The sequence below is a fragment of the Penaeus chinensis genome, chromosome 38 (genome assembly GCF_019202785.1).
Source record: "Penaeus chinensis breed Huanghai No. 1 chromosome 38, ASM1920278v2, whole genome shotgun sequence".
Lineage (NCBI taxonomy): Eukaryota > Metazoa > Arthropoda > Malacostraca > Decapoda > Penaeidae > Penaeus > Penaeus chinensis.
In genome coordinates, this window is record NC_061856.1 from 26,521,191 (window position 1) to 26,538,690 (window position 17,500).

A 17,500-nucleotide genomic window follows, 5' to 3' on the forward strand; every position below is an offset into this window, starting at 1 on the left:
TTGTGCAACTTGAGAAGGCTTTTCCCAGATGTCTTTCGTGACAATCGCCCATGATTGACATGCTGTGTGGTAGACTCACAAGTTTAATAACAGAGATAGCTTCCAACCTAGGATTCGTGGATCAAAAAAGTGTGCAACTAAGATTTCCATGAAATTATTATGAAATCTCATGTGTGGTCTATTTTGCTTGATATTCTTCAAGTAATTTGCAATTCCTCAAGCAAATACATATCCAGAACACTATACAATAGCAGATTACAGTGTGGTGAAGAAACGGTGGACAAGGTATGTAAAAGAACTGCAACTACCCTATCATAACTGAATACAGCCATACTTACCAAAGTGGTCCAATGTGGTTGAAGATGCATGAATCCGAGATACCAATATGTGAGCTCATAATGAAATCCCCTTGAAGGTTATTCTGATGCACATAATTCTTACGCATTCACCAAATATAATCGAGGCGAGCCAGTAGCATGCAGCCCTATCAAGAAGCGACACTGGAAAGGTTCAAAGTTGGCAGACATAGTATTACAAATCTCAGATTGCTGCATGACATGGACCTTGGCCAACTCCAACTAGAACCATGAAGCTGTGGCTTATAGGTCAGCAGTGACAAATGTAATTTGAAGATAACATCCCAGATAAGAAACAACCTGAAGTGAGAGCTGATGGGAAAGTACTGGAATCAGTAGAACACTTCATATACAAAACTTAGCTAATGTTGAACAATTAGTGCTCCTTGTACTGGGAAGTAATAAGATTGACAACTGATTCACATACTGATTATATTCATTGTTCTGAACAACACATGCACCAAAATAGAAAAAAAAAATGCCATTATAATGCATTGCTGCAGGAGGATTCAGAGGCTGGCATAGAAAGGACACTGCACAAACAGCCCTATGAGATACGAGAAACTGACAGTGAAACTAAAGCAATTTATTCATATAACAAAAGGGTCTCTAGTGAATACCGATTTTCACGATGCATTTGTCGGGAAAAAGGGATAGGAAGGTGGAAGGCGAAGGGATGATGGGCATAGAGATATGGACATACAAAGTTGGAGTACGTGGAATTGGTGATAGATTGGGACATTTCAGAACTGGCGCTAGTTTGTAATATTAAGGAACTGCGCAACCTCATCCCTCCCGCACTACTTGTCTCCATCTCCCCAGCAAACTGCCCTGTCTAATGATTGGTCAGATTGTGGAGAAGACTTACTTACCTGCTTCGTGGGCTATGATGCAGTGTCAGAACAATATTACACCATCCCTCCTAGAGGCCATCTAGGTCCCCCACCAATATTGCCAAAATTCTTTTCCCTAGACATGACCTCCCCTTTAATTTTTACATTGGCAGATAGTCCCTGCCCAACCATGTCAACCTCCTCCCGTCAATGTCAAAATTGTTGGCTTCTAGGCCATCCTGCCAAACACTGCCGTTCCACAGCCTGATGCCCTTTTTGTGCCCATCCTGGTCATAATCAATCAAATTGCTATGCACAGTCAATTTTGCTGGCTCCCATAATGTAGCTGAAGTGGCAAGTTTCAGGTTCAGATATGGCCTCACTTTATGGAAAGCCAGACAGGAAGCACATTGACTCCCTCTCACTCTCTCCTCTAATAATTGCTCTGCCCATCCCCTTTCTTCCCAAGATGTTTCTACATCTCCCCCAGCATCTCTTCTTCATCCCACTTCTATCCCCTACCTCTCCCAGTCAAATTATTTTGCCATTCTAAATCCAGACACCCAAATCTTCACCACTTTTCCAGACTCTCCAATCACTACTTCTCCAGTACTTACCCCTCTTCCTCCTCGCTCAACTCATCACACAAGGGAAGCTAAACAGCCCATCCCAACTTCTACCCCATTTTCTCCATAAACCTCTCCTCCACCACTTAAACATCTGCCTCCTCTTCTCCTCCCCATAAGAAAACCTTTGTTTCTCAGACTTCCCCAACTCCACTACAGAAACTCTCGAAGACATTCAAAACTCATCATGACCCAGGATAACATACACCTCATCCATCTTCCAATCTTTCAACTCCCATTCCTTCTACACGCAAAGTAACTTCCGACATCCATCATCCTCCGACTCATGTTCCCCTTACACCCCTTCCTCCCACTCCTTTCCAACACATCCCATTCCCTCCCTGCTTCAGCTGCATCATCCCCTCCTCCTTCCCCATTATTCCTCCCACTTCCGCCTGGATGTGACCCTTTGTCACAGTAACCTCTCCCTGGATTCTCCCCCTCCTGACATTCTCCCTTGAACCCCTCTCTCCTTTGCTAATCCCTACCTTACCCTACAGACATCCTTGCAAAACCCCACACATCTTCCTTTGACAGCTTTAATCTAATAATCCCTACCTTCCTGAACTGCTATACGACTTCTGAAATGTAGCACATTCAATCATCAACTAACCCCCCTCTTAATCGTTTTCACATTTACACCTTACTATAATGCTATATGACGTTGGATGTCATATTTTACTTTGAAACCATTAACCTACTTCTGAATTTTATTTTATCACTGACAGAGGAAAGGAACAGAATAGGCCCAATAACAGCAGATGAGGAGTTGTTTGCCTCCAAGAGTGTGAACTGTGTAGGTCAGCTGATTGGCCTTGTAGTTGCCAAGGACCGAGCCACAGCACAGAGGGCAGCAAAAGCTGTTAAGATTCAGTATGAAGACATTAAACCTTGCATTATAACGATCCAGGTAATACATTATGTTCATATGGATTAAGCATTGTCTTTAATGTATGCGTATCTTAATATGGATTAACGTGTTTCTATAATGTTCACTTTGTTCAATGTCTCATACTGGATCTTTGTACTATACCTCTGTCTCTTTCCACCTTCAAGGATGCTATCAATGAGCAGTCTTGGTGGACCCCTTTCACCATCAAGAAGGGGGACATTGAGGAAGGCTTCAGGTCGTCCCAACACATCCTCGAAGGCGAGATGCATGTGGGAGGACAGGAACACTTCTACTTGGAGACCCACACTCACCTCGCCGTCCCCAAGGGCGAGGACGGAGGTATGGAAATGTTCTCCGCCACACAAAATGCAGCTGGGACCCAGAGGCATGTGGCCGCTGCCTTAGGAGTGCCTTTGAACCTAGTGACATGTCGCGTTAAGAGATTGGGAGGAGGCTTTGGGGGAAAGGAAACCCGGAACAACATGCTGTCTGTGCCGATTGCTATTGCAGCTGCTGCGTAAGTGTTTGTGATATTTTTACATGACTCTGGAACGTGTTCTGAACATGCACGAATTTAGTATAGTATCAGACTAACAAATATGAGCATTATAAACATAATAATATAGTAGCATTAATATTGCCATTTGCACACTGATACATAACTGAACATAATGAACATACTTTACTGATTTCTTTTATATTCCTGGTACAAACACAGCCTGAAGCGACCTGTCCGCATATCGCTAGACCGAGAAGAAGACATGCTAATGACAGGAGGACGCCATCCTCTTTTGGGTCGCTGGAAAATAGGATTCACAGATGAAGGAATTTTCAAAGCGATTCAGATGGACCTTTATTTGAATGGAGGTTGTTCTCTTGACCTTTCTGCTGCCGTCACTGGATATGCAATGCTTAATCATGACAGTGTCTACAGGTATGTACCTAGTTTAATTTTGCTTGACAGGGCCTAACAGTGAAAACGTAAAAAAAAAAAAAAAAACTAGTCTACACAAGAGCGTCTTTCCTATCCTCACATGTTTCTTTAAGTATTTTTTTTCTGCAGTTTTCAGGTTGTTATAGACATAATCTTCTATCAGTTACTATAATCTTTAGATTTAAAGTCATTTACTGTTAGCCATTTTTCAGTTTCAAGCATAAACTTTATATTAACCATGATACATTGTTCTAGTTTGCATCCTTCAGTAGTTCCCTCTCAACTGAAATCTGGCTTTGCCGATCTGGTAGGCGGTGTCTAAAGTATCATCCAAATCACAGATACTTCTATTTTCCGTTAAGCTGCATCTCATAACGTGATGTACCCAGCTCACAAGCTGCTATGCTCCCTAAAACAGGCAACTGATTGATAAGTTACAGTTTTTGAAGAATATAACTGTATTATATATATATCTTGCCCTCGTGCCCCCCCCCCCCTCTTAGGACACATTCCAGGCATGTTTTTTTTTCTTCTTCCTTTTAGATGCGAAAACAGACAGGTGACAGGATATCCTTGCAAAACCAACCTACCATCTAATACAGCCTTCCGAGCGTTTGGGTCACCACAGGCCATTATCATCACTGAGTACATGGTTTCCAGGGTGGCAGAATTCCTTAACATGGATCCTGATGAGGTATTAAAGGAGTCTGGATATAAGATGTTTGTGTGATCTTGTGTGAAATCTTCGTGTTAGGGAGAGAGAGAGAGAGTGAGTGAGTGTGTGTGTGTGTGTGTGTGTGTGTGTGTGTGTGTGTGTGTGTGTGTGTGTGTGTGTAAAAAAGGCTGTGGGCCTTAATACAGTGACCATTTGGGCAGTGAGTGTGGTATATGGCTTGACTCTTTATTGATGAAGAGTTCATCACAAGTAAATGAAGACAATACGAATATCTGGGAGCAAGCGCTAAGCGGTGTGTCTTATCCGACCAGCCTGCCGTGGGGGGACAGAGCTGGTAATGAACTTGACTTGGTGACTTGAAGAGGTGAACTGAAGGGTCAAATAGAGTAGGCCAAGTCGACAACTAAGCTCACACTGGGTCAGTGGATCTAAACAAATACGTTGCCCACATGGCAGACACTTAATTTAGACTCTGGTCAGCAGATGTGATCTTGAGCTACACAAATCATACTTATGTGCATGCCATATTGTTTGCCCACTTATTAGGCCTTTGCCCTCAAGACCCGTTTGATTTACCTCACGGGTTGACCCATCTTGTCTGGGCTTGACTAACCGGCTATCTCGTTCTCACATGCGCTATCCTTGATCCTCGTGGCTGCTCGTCCTTGTCCTCCTCCTCTTTCGTCCTCGACTTCGAATTCGTCTGGACTACCTTGTACTCCCGCCTTTTTTTTTTTTTACAAAGGTAAAAAATAAAATAGGAGAAAGAGAGTAGCGGTCCACAAGAACCGGCTTGAACTATAAACCGTCTGTGATAGATATAAGAGGAGATAAGAGAAACGGCAATAGCAATCTGCGAGGATTCACTTGAACCATCTGTCATCACAAAGCGAAATAAAAGTGTGTAAAATATGAAATTGTGCAAAATAGATACGACATCGATGAGCGAGCGAGAGTGAGCGCAAGAGTGAGCGCAAGAGTGAGCGCAAGAGTGAGCGCAAGAGTGAGCGCGAGAGTGAGCGCGAGAGTGAGCGCGAGAGTGAGCGCGAGAGTGAGCGCGAGAGTGAGCCCGAGAGTGAGCCCGAGAGTGAGCGCGAGAGTGAGCCCGAGAGTGAGCTCGAGAGTGAGCCCGAGAGTGAGCGTGTGTGTCTGTGTCTGTGTGTGTGTGTGTGTGTGTGTGTGTGTGAGCGAGAGTGAGAGTGTGTGAGAGCGAGAGTGAGCGCGTCTGAGAATGAAAGTGAGAGTGAGCTCCCACAAGGAATGAATCACAACCATGCGATGAATTAGCCATGACATTAATATGGAATTATTGCAACTCACTGAATTCAACATTTAATGATATCCGACGGAATGCACGAAGTAGTGAAGGGTCTTTCCCTGTGCCCAACCGACCGGAAGGGCAAAGGAAAGTGAGTTCAGGTAGAGGCGAGGAGAAGAGCAAGAGTAGAAATAAATTATATGATGGTCGTGATAAAGATCAATGAAATCAGTAAGAGAATCAAACAAACTAAAAGAGTAAGAACAGTGGCGAATTTCTAACAATCAACGAAACTCGTACAAGAAGAGAATGAAGTACAAAGAAATTCGTGAAATAACTATGCGAAATAATAAGTTCATTCTCAATTTGAGAGAAAATCACGAACGTGTTGAATTCGTTGTAGTTGAAACAATATAGGCCTCTAAAAGGAGAAAAAATAAATCAACTATTTAATGAACGATATTCATGTTTGTTGAACGCATATTTTTAGATAAGAAATGCGACCTAAGGTCAGAAGGATAGAGTGACAGTGTGTCATTTCCTTTCACAAAAGTTTCTGCACTTAACAATTCTACCCAGCAAAACCAACGTGAGAGTGACTACAGATATAATTTTACACATTTATGGGAGAAGAAAGGGGGGGAGAAATCAAAGGTCCCATAACCTGTAATCACATGGTTTGGAAGACGTTGTATCATGGAAGCGTTGGTTGAGCAGTTTCAGAGACGTTGCAGGCTAACAGGATGCAACTACCATCTCTGTCACCAATTTGTAAAAGGTTGTGGGACTTAATACAATTATTGTCTTTTGCAGCGATAGTGGTTTACAGCTTGACACTTGATAGAGAGCACAACATAAGTAAATGAAGATGATACGAAGATCTGGAAGCAAGCACTGAGCAAGTTTGTCATGATCAGCCCGCTCGCTCCTAGAGGTGACCGGAGGCTGCTAGTGATCTCGACTCGGTGTCTTTTGGAGGCATAAAAGGGCCAAATAGGGCCAGTTATAATTAACATCTAGCCGCATGCTGGGTCGATGGTTATGAATGAACTCCGAGACCGCGTGACAGACGTTTAATTTAGCTTCTGTAGACATGATCTTGAGTTAATGGCTTACATAAATCATGCTTATGTGCATGCCGTAGTGTTTGTCCGTGTAAGAATGTATTTGTTGGTTTATTTAAAATCTGTGTGTATGTGTAAGAATGAATTTGTTGGTTTGTTTCAAATCTGTGTAAGTGTGTGAGTGCGTGCGCGCGCGCTGTATGTGTGAGAAACAGACAGACACAGAGAGAGAGACAGGCACGCAGTCAGACACACGGAAACACGTAGAAACAGAGACACGAATATGTACCCATCTTCCCTACCACCCTCCGCAGGTGCGACTGAAGAACATGTACGTTTCGGGGGATGAGACCCACTACAAGCAAACCCTGGAGAGATGTACGGTCAGGCGCTGCTGGGATGAGGTGGTTTCGCAAGCCGACTACCACACACGGAGAGAAGTGGTGAGAAAGTTCAACAGGTAAGTGACTGGCTTTCTAGATTTTCCTTTGGATAGAAGAATATGAGTGTTATCATTGCTATAAATTTTATTTTTGTATAGTCATAATTGTTGATATGGTTATTATTCTTGTCATTGTTGTTGATTGTCATTGTCATTATAACTATCACCTCCATCTCCACCACCATCACAACCACCTCCACCACCACCTCCACCACCACCTCCACCTCAGCCTCCACCTCAGCCTCCACCTCAGCCTCCACCTCAGCCTCCACCTCAGCCTCCACCTCCACCTCCACCTCCACCTCCACCTCCACCTCCACCTCCACCTCCACCTCCACCTCCACCTCCATCTCCACCTCCACCGCCACAACCCATCACTTCCCACACCTGCAGCTCAAATAAGTACACGAAACGGGGAATCGCCGCTTTACCCCTCAAGTTCGGCATCGGTTTCACGGAGCTGTTCCTCAACCAGGCCGGGGCTCTCGTGCATGTGTACACTGACGGCTCTGTCCTCCTGTCTCACGGCGGCACCGAGATGGGCCAGGGACTTCACACCAAGATGATTCAGGTTAGTGGTTCAGCGAGGGATACGAACGCATTATGGTTTGGACAGGGATGAGGTGGGGATACAGGCTTACTTTGCTGTTTTGGCTTCGTTGCATTTCAGCTTGTTTTATGTCGTTGCCGATTTGTTTGTTTGTTGGGCATATGATGTTGCGGTTGAGATTAGGAATGTTTATCTGAAGATTGCCGATTGATTATGACAATACCTAGGACATTTTAGGACCTTATTATTGAATATTATTTATTAGTTGATCAAGTTTGTAAATGGCATTGCTGAACCCTTGTACTGTTAAACCAGAGGCTTGTCGGTGGGTTAGCAATATAAATTACCAGTTTTATTATTCACAATATGATTGATTACATTTTTTTTAACTGTTAAGCTATAGAAAATACGTCGCAGGATCATAATATTTTGCTTGTTAGTTCATCAGCAATACATTGAATTTTGAATTGAATTATTGTGACTAAGTCTGGACAAGAAATCTCTACAATTTATTATTAATGAGCGACCGTAGATTCAAATCAAGAGAGAGGTAATGGCATCTTCACAAATTTCAGAAACCAAGAGCTACTTAATCTTTGTTGCCTTGGCCTGGTGATTCATATCACTGAAGGCTAAAATACCACACATAACTCAAAGTTTTTTTCAGGTTGCCTCCAGCGTGCTAAAGATCCCGGTCACAAGAATCTACATCGACGAGACCAGCACGGACAAGGTGCCGAACGCCTCTTCCACGGCAGCCTCGCTCTCCTCCGACCTTTACGGCATGGCTGTGCTTGTGAGTTCACTGCCAGTGCGCTTTCGGAGTCAAGTTGTCGCAATTAGGCCGTTTATTTTGACATTTATGGTATCAGAAAAATAGCACTTAAGGAACCCAGCAATTAGATCGATACTGTAATAGCATAATCTCTCAGGGGGAAGAGGAAAGGCCTGAGCTTTGTACAAGTACTGAGGCTCGAAAAGGTAATGTTTGGGCCCCGTCCATGGTATTTGGCATCCAACGAAGCATATCTCTGTCCTTATTTGTATCTTGACAATATTGTTACTGTGAAGTGGATCATGCCTCCCAAACGTAGCAAATCATAGAATCACAAACACGGTAACGTGTATACGATGTAAACTGAAATCTAGTAAATCTATGCGATAAGTGGCGCATGGTGTACACTGTGCATTATTGTTTTTTATCATGAATTTACATTTTTCGACCTTATATTGGAGAAGTAATTAATCTTTTTATCGCATACAGTTGTTAACGTATAGTAGTATAAATGATATAGAAACGTTGGACTCATTCTGAATTGAAAGACAAATTGAAGTAAATTATTAGAGGTACTGAGTTTACATGATCTACATTATTCCAATTTTAACTTCAGGAGGTAATATTACGTATACAATTAAGTAATCACATACACCACAGTTTTGAATGTAAGACTATTCAGCGCTTACGAATTTGTTCCCAGAATGCATGCAACACCATCATGCAACGACTCGAACCCTATATGGCAAGCAACCCAAAGGGCGGATGGGACGAGTGGGTGAAGGCTGCTTATTTCGACCGCGTCTCCCTCTCCGCCACCGGATTTTACAAGTACGCTGTCCTGGAATGTTGTTTCCAATATAACGACCATACTACCTTTTGCGTTATATTGACATTCCCTAGCTTCGATTTTCGTTTTTGCTCGCTATGGAGAGAAGTAGTTTTTTGTTGTTGTTTTTTTTATATTCCCATGCGATCTCAAGCATTGCAAAGGCAAGTGGTTTCATTGCAGAACTCCAGGGATCTCTGGGTACAACTTCGAAACGAATGAAGGTCGCCCCTTCAGTTACTTCTGTTTCGGCGCTGCGGTAACGGAGGTGGAGGTGGACTGCCTCACTGGACATCATTCGGTAAGAGAGCACATAGGCACGCACGCACACATACATACCTTCGTGCACACACTCCCATGACCATACCCCCCCCCCCCATATGCGTGCACTCATACACACACGCACACGCACACACACACACACACACACACACACACACACACACACACACACACACACACACACACACACACACACACACACACACACACACACAAAAAAAAAAAAAAAAAAAAAAACACACACAGAAAATGAATAAGAAAACGCATAAAGGAGAAATACCCTCAACACCAACTACATCAATCAATGTTTGTCTTCCTCCATCTTCCTCGCAGGTCCTCCGCACGGACATCGTGATGGACGTCGGCGACTCGCTCAACCCCGCCATCGACATCGGGCAGGTGGAGGGCGCCTTCATGCAGGGCCTCGGACTCTACACCTTAGAAGAACTCCGGTACTCCCCCGAGGGCGTGCTGCTCACCCGTGGCCCCGGCACCTATAAGATACCAGGTTTATCCCACAGTTACATTACAATTGGGCCAAGTTTTTCCCTGTGCAGTGCATTTTTATTTTTTATTCATATTCAGTTCAATAGTTTCATCAGTGAAATCTTTTCAACGCCCGATCTGGCTGCTTGACATCTCTTTCATTTCGTAAGAGGCGATGTTCAAAGTACATTTTCCAGTGGAAAATAATTTAGGTTGTATGATCGTTATATTGGAAACAACATTAAGGCCATTAATATTTTTCTACAGGATTCCAGGACATCCCTAGAGAGTTTAATGTTTCGCTGCTCCGTGGGGCACCCAACCCAAGGGCAGTCTTTTCCTCAAAGGTGAAAGAATATCTCTGCTAAGCATGGAAAATAAATTTGTTGTTCAGTTCGTATTTATTTAGTGTTATGCAGGTTGGAGGAATATGCTCATCAAATGACTATTTCATTCTTTAAGATGACCTTGGCTAAGTTGTCAAAAAATATAATTCATGCAAGCATAGTCAGTGTTTCTTTTTTATAATCAAAGTTATGATATTGAGAAAAACATATTTATTACACCATTGACATAAACAAAGCTGCTACAGCTCCCAGTTTATGAAGAATTGAATTTGAAAGGTTTCTAGAGCAAGTTCATCACAAGTCTACATTTCAATATTCTTACAAGCTTTCTCTGTTCGTTTATCTTTTCTCAGGCTGTAGGAGAACCCCCACTGCTCTTGGCTACCTCCGTTTTCTACGCCATCAAACAGGCAGTGGCTTCAGCTCGAGCAGACCAAGGCTTCGACCCGGTGTTTCGCCTCGACTCCCCAGCGACGGCTGAGAGAATCAGGATTTCTTGCCAAGATCCCCTTACGCAGAAGGTAAACTATGGTTGACCATTTCTAAATAATGTGATAAAGTACTCTGATTTCGTATGTGCTTTCTTCATACTGATTTACGCCAGTTTGAATTAACATTGTAGCTTCCTATGTTCACTTGTTTTTAATGGGTACTTACGCGGCGTTTTAATCATCTCTCTGTCGTCTTTTTCAGATTGAGCCAGCGGTCTTAGACAATGAGAGGCCGTGGTCAGTAACAGTGTGATAGAAGCAACTTTTACAGAGACGTAGAAAATTACCCATTGTTGAATCAGCTAAATTACCTTTCAAGCTAATAAAATGTACTGTCTGGTATATCATTATACATATACATTCTGCATAAGATCAAATAATCAGTTTATTCAACACTAGGCAGTCTTCAGTTAAACAAGAATGGTGGTTAACACTGTCAATGTAGTTCACATAGGGGCCAGGCGAAAACCACTTTTCTCTCTCTCTCTCTCTCTCTCTCTCTCTCTCTCTCTCTCTCTCTCTCTCTCTCTCTCTCTCTCTCTCTCTCTCTCTCTCTCTCTCTCTCTTTTATGCATTCAATATTGACAAGAACTGCTAAATCTAATCTAATGATAAGTGCTAATAAGAGTAAATAGTAATCAAAATCTTTGTAGTTGTTAGAAGAGTTATGATTCGTGGAAGAAAGGTATAACATTAGTAATGAGATACTATAATTATTTTGATATTTACAAAATAAAATGTTAAAAATCATCAGTTGAGAGAGGTTCAAACTTTCCCTAAACATCTTGGTTCAACAGTTTTCTCAGATTTTGTGCAAAAAGAGTTTAGAAAGAGAATGATATATTAGTATCAATACACAAACAACTTCATCTGATCAACAACCATGAAGCTTACTGAAATGAGGTTAAAAAACAAAAGCAAAGATATGTATGGAGTGCTACTAAAAGCAAAGTGGAGTTGCCTGAAAATTGAGAATCAAATCAGTTGGCCGTCATAAAAATGAAAGCAAAGTATTTAACTATTATAATGAGAGACTGGCATGCATGAAATTAGTATACAAAGAGGTTGGATGTAACGTTATAAACACGAGGGCATACAGAAGAATCTTTATATGATAAAATGAAAAGATTGGTGACAGCACAGCTTAACTCACTGAGTTACGTTCCTTGGACTTTGTAGAAAAGACGTGCTGAAATGCAAGTGGATTTGGATGAAATAATCGAAAGCCACTGCAGTTTAGCAAAACTGCAGTGGCTTCAGGAAAGAACAAACTGGCAACTTATCCAGGACTCTGGGATAATCTGATTCAAAGTCTCTCTTTATTCTAAGCTGCTGTCTCTCAACCGTCCTCTAATTCCTTTTATCCCAGTTTGTCTACACTCAAAGTGACTGCCGACATCCATCCTCCTCCTCCTCAAGCTACCCCTACTCCCTCCCAACACACCTCGTCTTCTTCCCCCGCTTCCCCGTGAATTCCTTTTGTCACAACAGTGTACCTCTTTTCTCCTGATGAACCTCCTGACACTATACCTTCCCCTGATCCCCCACCTCATTCCCCCTCTCTCCTCCTCGGGAGAAAGTTACCCTATAACAACGCCAAGAGGGTTACTATTGTAGCAAACCTTTCCAAGTGCTCTCAAGACCATTACACTGCTAAGTTTGTACTTAAACAAAATTTGAGAAAGCTGCAATTAGAATTGCAGCACCTGACATGCTGGATTAGTATTGGCTATAATCTGTACAGTCAGAGCCCAGTAAACTGATTGATTTATAAGCTTCTTTGCCTCCTACTCTAAATGTCCAAACTTTCCTCTTGTTTCTTGGCCTACGACCACTCCTGAGGGTGCCGGTATTCACTCGCGAGCGGCCGAGCAGTTTGGGTGCAGGAAGTGGGTCCACCAGACAGCCTCTATTCCTCACGGAACGGGAGAACTCCAGTGAGTAGGGTTCGGGCAAGGCACCCTTCAAGGGTCCACCAATAAATGAATAACAAATAAATAAATGAAATTAATTAAATACAAAAATAGTAATAAATGAAAATATCAGAAATAAATAATAAATATATACAAAGTACATATATAAAAGTCAATATAAAACACCGTATTGTATGCCTCTTCGTGCCAAGTGGTACCAATCCCTTTGCTCGTTGTCGTCATGGAGGCTTAGGAAACGGTGACTGAGGAATAACGTAGGGGATCACCCCAGCCTTGGAACCAAGCCCTTACCTCAACTAATTTTGCATGGTCTTCTTTTCTTTCTCTTCTTCATCTCCTTCTTCTGTCCACTTATCCTAACCATTATTGGAGTGTACCCTGAGGTCCACCTGGCTTATAATTTATATATATATACGAACATATCTACTTGTATGGATGTATACGAATACCGCCTAAAATGGCTAACGTCCGTTCTCCGTTAAGAATTACATTACATTTTCATTTTATTTTAAGCATATACTATTTTATTTCTGGTATACATTTTTTTTTCCTCTCTATTAATGTTTTTATCTATTTTCCTAGATGTTTTGTAAGGTGCTTTTTATTGCCACATTTTTCTGCATTACTTTTTATTACTCTATGTCACTTAATTTTAGTTCTAAAATATATACCCCCGAATAGATAGATATAGACCATAGGTCTATATTTATAGACCAATCAGGTTAACGGGCGTCTAGCCCCAGCCAATCAGAGCCGTTCTTGGACGTGCTACTTGCAGTGATTTTTCAAGGGCGCGGCAGTTCACGCTCACGCTCACGACTGGCGGGGCATACGCTCTCGTTGACCCCCCCCCCCCCCCCGATTAATCAACCGCTAAGGATTTTCTCTGCATTTTGTGGTGGTGTTGGCGCAAGTACGACATAACAGCAAAAGAGTTTTTCTTGTGGCACGAGTGAAATATATATATATATATTTTGTAACTTATGATTATTTAATAAATCGTTAAAATATAGAGATAATAACTAACAAAGCATATAATTATATTCATAATGGAATAAGGTATATACACATGAACATATGAACCTGTATAATGAGCATGAGCAGATATACAATCACGTATATAATTGAAGAATGGAAATTAAATGAATGAAAATGGTAAATCAATGGATGATATAATGTGAGAATATTATTAATAAATATAATGGATGACAATGAATCGAAAACGGAGTTGAAATCGAGCGGCAAGAGCTGCCCTCCCGTTTTAACATAGACTATTTTATTAATAGCACGTCGGGCACACACGACCAGACGACGACGCTACAATTATCATTTTTTAACCATTTTTGCCACAATACTTTATCATAATGTTATATGACCTTAGATGTCTGGCACATTTGTTTTGACCTATATTCTGAAAATACACAAACATCGCCTTATGAATCTAAAAACTTTACCTTAGGCCTCTGCCCCCCATGCCCAGTCCCATCACTGTTTTGAATAAGCCACTCAAGACCTTAGATGACATAGCAGAACATTTTCAATAAATAGATAAGAATTAAATTTACCTCTTTTCTTTTCCCTCTCTTCATCTTCTGTCTACTTCCTAAGGTATGAGAGCCGTGTTGAAATGACGAAAAGCTGGCTCTGTGGTTAATCACCTAGCCCTTACCTCCTATGGAGACCCTGAGAGGTAGACCATTTCTTCTCCCCACTTACTTTGGACTCAACATGGCCAATAATGTTTTTTTTTTCCCCTCAATAGGGGCATTAAGGCTTGGCCTTTCATCAAGTAGCTTATTTAAATTTGATTTCTCTGGTTTCTTGACTTCTGCCTCTCCTTTGACCATGGTTTTGATCACTGATACAAATACCCCCTATTCAATGTGTGCCGTCAGCTCTGTCCATTCCGAATCATCCACCCGGGTCACGCAACCTTCAGAATACACTCCCTCTCTCCCAACATCCTTTACTCCATCTATTGCACAGTCTTCTTCATTGACTGCTCCCTCTCCCCTTGTTACTACTCTTCATCCCTATTGTCCTCAATTCGCCCCACCTCATCTTCCTCCAGCCCTCGTACTTCTACTGCTCCAACCTCTACTAACCTTTGAGTACTCTTTTGGGCCCAGCCAAGTGGGATCGATTCTTTGTGATTCCCCTACAGTCCCTTACTCTGACAGTACCCTTCTCTTTCAACAGTGTCTCCAAAAGCAAGTAGACAAAGTTTCCTTTCACAGTCGTTCCGATCGTTCACAACTTCTCAGTTTTATTTGAGGTCCAAGCTCATGCACTATCTACCCTGACTCATCTCACTGACAAACCTATCCCTGCCCAACCTCACTGCTCCTCTAATACTTGTAATGGAACTGTTTGTCTCCTAGTCAGACTGTGAAAACAACCTGCTTTCCTGTCTCATTGACTACTGCAGTGGCAGTACAATGTTACACTATTCCAAGAGACCAATGTAAGTCCTACACCAATATCTTTGTGCACAACCATTCAAATTGTTCTGCTCAGTCACGTATGTGTGCCAACTGTGGTGGCTCTCATAATGTGTTTTATAGGAGCTGCCTGCCTACAAGCTCGAAACTATTGAAGTTCTTAGATTCAAACTAGAGCTCACTCTACATGAGGTCAGACAGGAAGCACAGCGATGAGGCTTTTTTCTCCTGCTATTCCAAAACTGTCCTTCTTTCCACTCACATCTCACCTTTGCAAGATGTCTCAGCATCTCCCTAGTATCTCTTCCCTCTACCCCAACCCATCCTACTTCTACTGCCTTTCTCCTCCAGTCGAATTCCTTTTCCAGTCTAAATCCAGATACTCTAATCTCTACCACTTATCCTGATGACTACCCCTCCTCCTCACTCTACCTGTCACACAAGACATTCTAAACATTCCACCCCATCTTCTGCCAAATCCTGTCCTACACCCATCTTTTCTTATCATTTTTTATGAAACTGTTATCATACACACGAGTATTACACTGCTCCCCTAGATGACAAATTATGTTCAGCCAGAAAGATAATGAATAATATTGTGGCGTAGGCCACACCATTGACAATTCCTTTGGCTCCCTGTGCCTTAGATGTTGGCTCCGTTGAAGTCACCCACTGCCTCTGCTCAAAGGCAAAATTTGACTGCTGGCGCTGCAATACATTGATGTACAATACATCAACAGTCGAGCCAACCATCCATTTTCTTATGAAAGACCATCTATTTATTTTCACGTAGACTTTATAAACTGAAAATTTACCTGGGTTGTCCATAGAGTGCAAGCCCTAGGGCTCGAACTCTGTGCAAGAGAGCCCAAGAAATACAGACACTGCCACCAATGACAAGGGAAACTAATATACAGCAACCCAAATTACAGCTCTATTGATAAAGAGGAAAAATCAAAAGGGACTCCTGGAATTAGTGATGGCCTGCGAATGCAATTGCTAGATGCCAATCTACCTGACCCTACTTGGCAAATTACTTTGCAATGTTAGAAATAGAGCTGACCTAAGAAGCAGGGTACCACAGGGGAGTGTCATCTCACCCACCCTCTACATCATTAACTCTCACATTCCACCTCCAGTTCCAAATGCAAACTACACATTATGCCAAGAGTATCACTCAGATCATAACTCACCAAAGCAAATCCCAAAACTTTATGGCAGTACAAACACAAATAGCGATCACACCAATCAACAGATTTGAGTATCAATGGAAAATCCAGACAAACGCATCAAAATTCGAAATAACATCAGCTGATCCTCTTGCCTATTTCGAGACTAAAATCACATCAGTATTTGCAACAAGTATACTCCCGTGGCATAAGCGGAAACATGAGTATAAATGACTTAAGGGGACCGTCCCTGAGAAAATGCAGATTTTCGCTTTTTTGTTGAAAAATAGAAAATGGTCTTACAGATTTTAATGAAATTTGGTAGGATGAAAGAGTACTTTATTATGCATCTTTGTACTGAATTTTATTTAGTTTGATCGAAGGGAATTGTAGGCGCTTTTTTAAAGTTAGGTTAACTCTAGCCTTCTCACGTCCCAGAGTTATCACATTATCTTCTATATTACTTTGGCTGAGAAAACCTCTAGGTCATATAAACAAAAACAACGTATTCCAATTTGGAAATTCATTAATGCGTTTCAAAATCATCGCATGTTACATAACTGTAAAACAAGTAAAAAATTTGTTAAAACAAAAAATTTGAATTAAAAAAAAAAAAAAACGATACGTAGTACTATGCGCATACTGATGTTCTGTTTAGGGGGAAAACATTTTGAGATCGGACAAAAACTGTAAGCCATGAGAAGTCTGAAATATGAAGAAACAAAACTAAGAGTAATCGACCTTCAAACTTTTTGATAATTTTCTATTAATTTTCCAGATTTTTTCGCTTGCTTACTGACTACTTTTTTCATAAGAAAAAACCCAACCATTGCTCTATCTCATGTTCTTTATTTCATTCAGATCGGATCAATAGTTATTGCACAGCATCACAAAATACCATATAATATAGCACTGAAGTCATCCTGCGCCGTAACTATGCGGTCCACGTTACCATAAAATAACGTTGTAATATCACATCCACGCACTTCTAAACTCCTTTTTCTGCCGTCAGTAGTCCTCTATAGCTCATATTACCCTCCACCTCGGTTGTCCCATTTTCTTTTTAACCTCCCCCCCCCCCCCAATCCCTTGCCCGTTGTTGTCGTGGGGGGGCT

The 17,500-nt window shown here is 41.8% G+C and overlaps 1 protein-coding gene across 3 annotated transcripts in view; it reads left to right on the forward strand.

Moving 5' to 3' along the window:
- Positions 1-11,594, forward strand: part of LOC125046051 (xanthine dehydrogenase/oxidase-like) — a 36,292-nt gene extending 24,698 nt beyond the window's left edge. For 2 of the 3 annotated variants that reach the window (XM_047643666.1, XM_047643667.1), the window contains 13 exons: positions 2,544-2,725; positions 2,872-3,224; positions 3,426-3,641; positions 4,185-4,335; positions 6,954-7,099; positions 7,475-7,652; positions 8,299-8,427; positions 9,110-9,237; positions 9,419-9,536; positions 9,851-10,025; positions 10,271-10,350; positions 10,704-10,871; positions 11,044-11,594. In XM_047643666.1, the coding sequence (XP_047499622.1) occupies positions 2,544-2,725; positions 2,872-3,224; positions 3,426-3,641; positions 4,185-4,335; positions 6,954-7,099; positions 7,475-7,652; positions 8,299-8,427; positions 9,110-9,237; positions 9,419-9,536; positions 9,851-10,025; positions 10,271-10,350; positions 10,704-10,871; positions 11,044-11,094 (2,075 nt within the window). In that variant the 3' untranslated portion in view covers positions 11,095-11,594. Of the gene's footprint in view, positions 1-2,543; positions 2,726-2,871; positions 3,225-3,425; positions 3,642-4,184; positions 4,336-6,953; positions 7,100-7,474; positions 7,653-8,298; positions 8,428-8,563; positions 8,613-9,109; positions 9,238-9,418; positions 9,537-9,850; positions 10,026-10,270; positions 10,351-10,703; positions 10,872-11,043 lie in introns of those variants that run through there. The other variant, XR_007116618.1, reaches the window with a different exon arrangement.
- Positions 11,595-17,500: the final 5,906 nt, after the last annotated feature.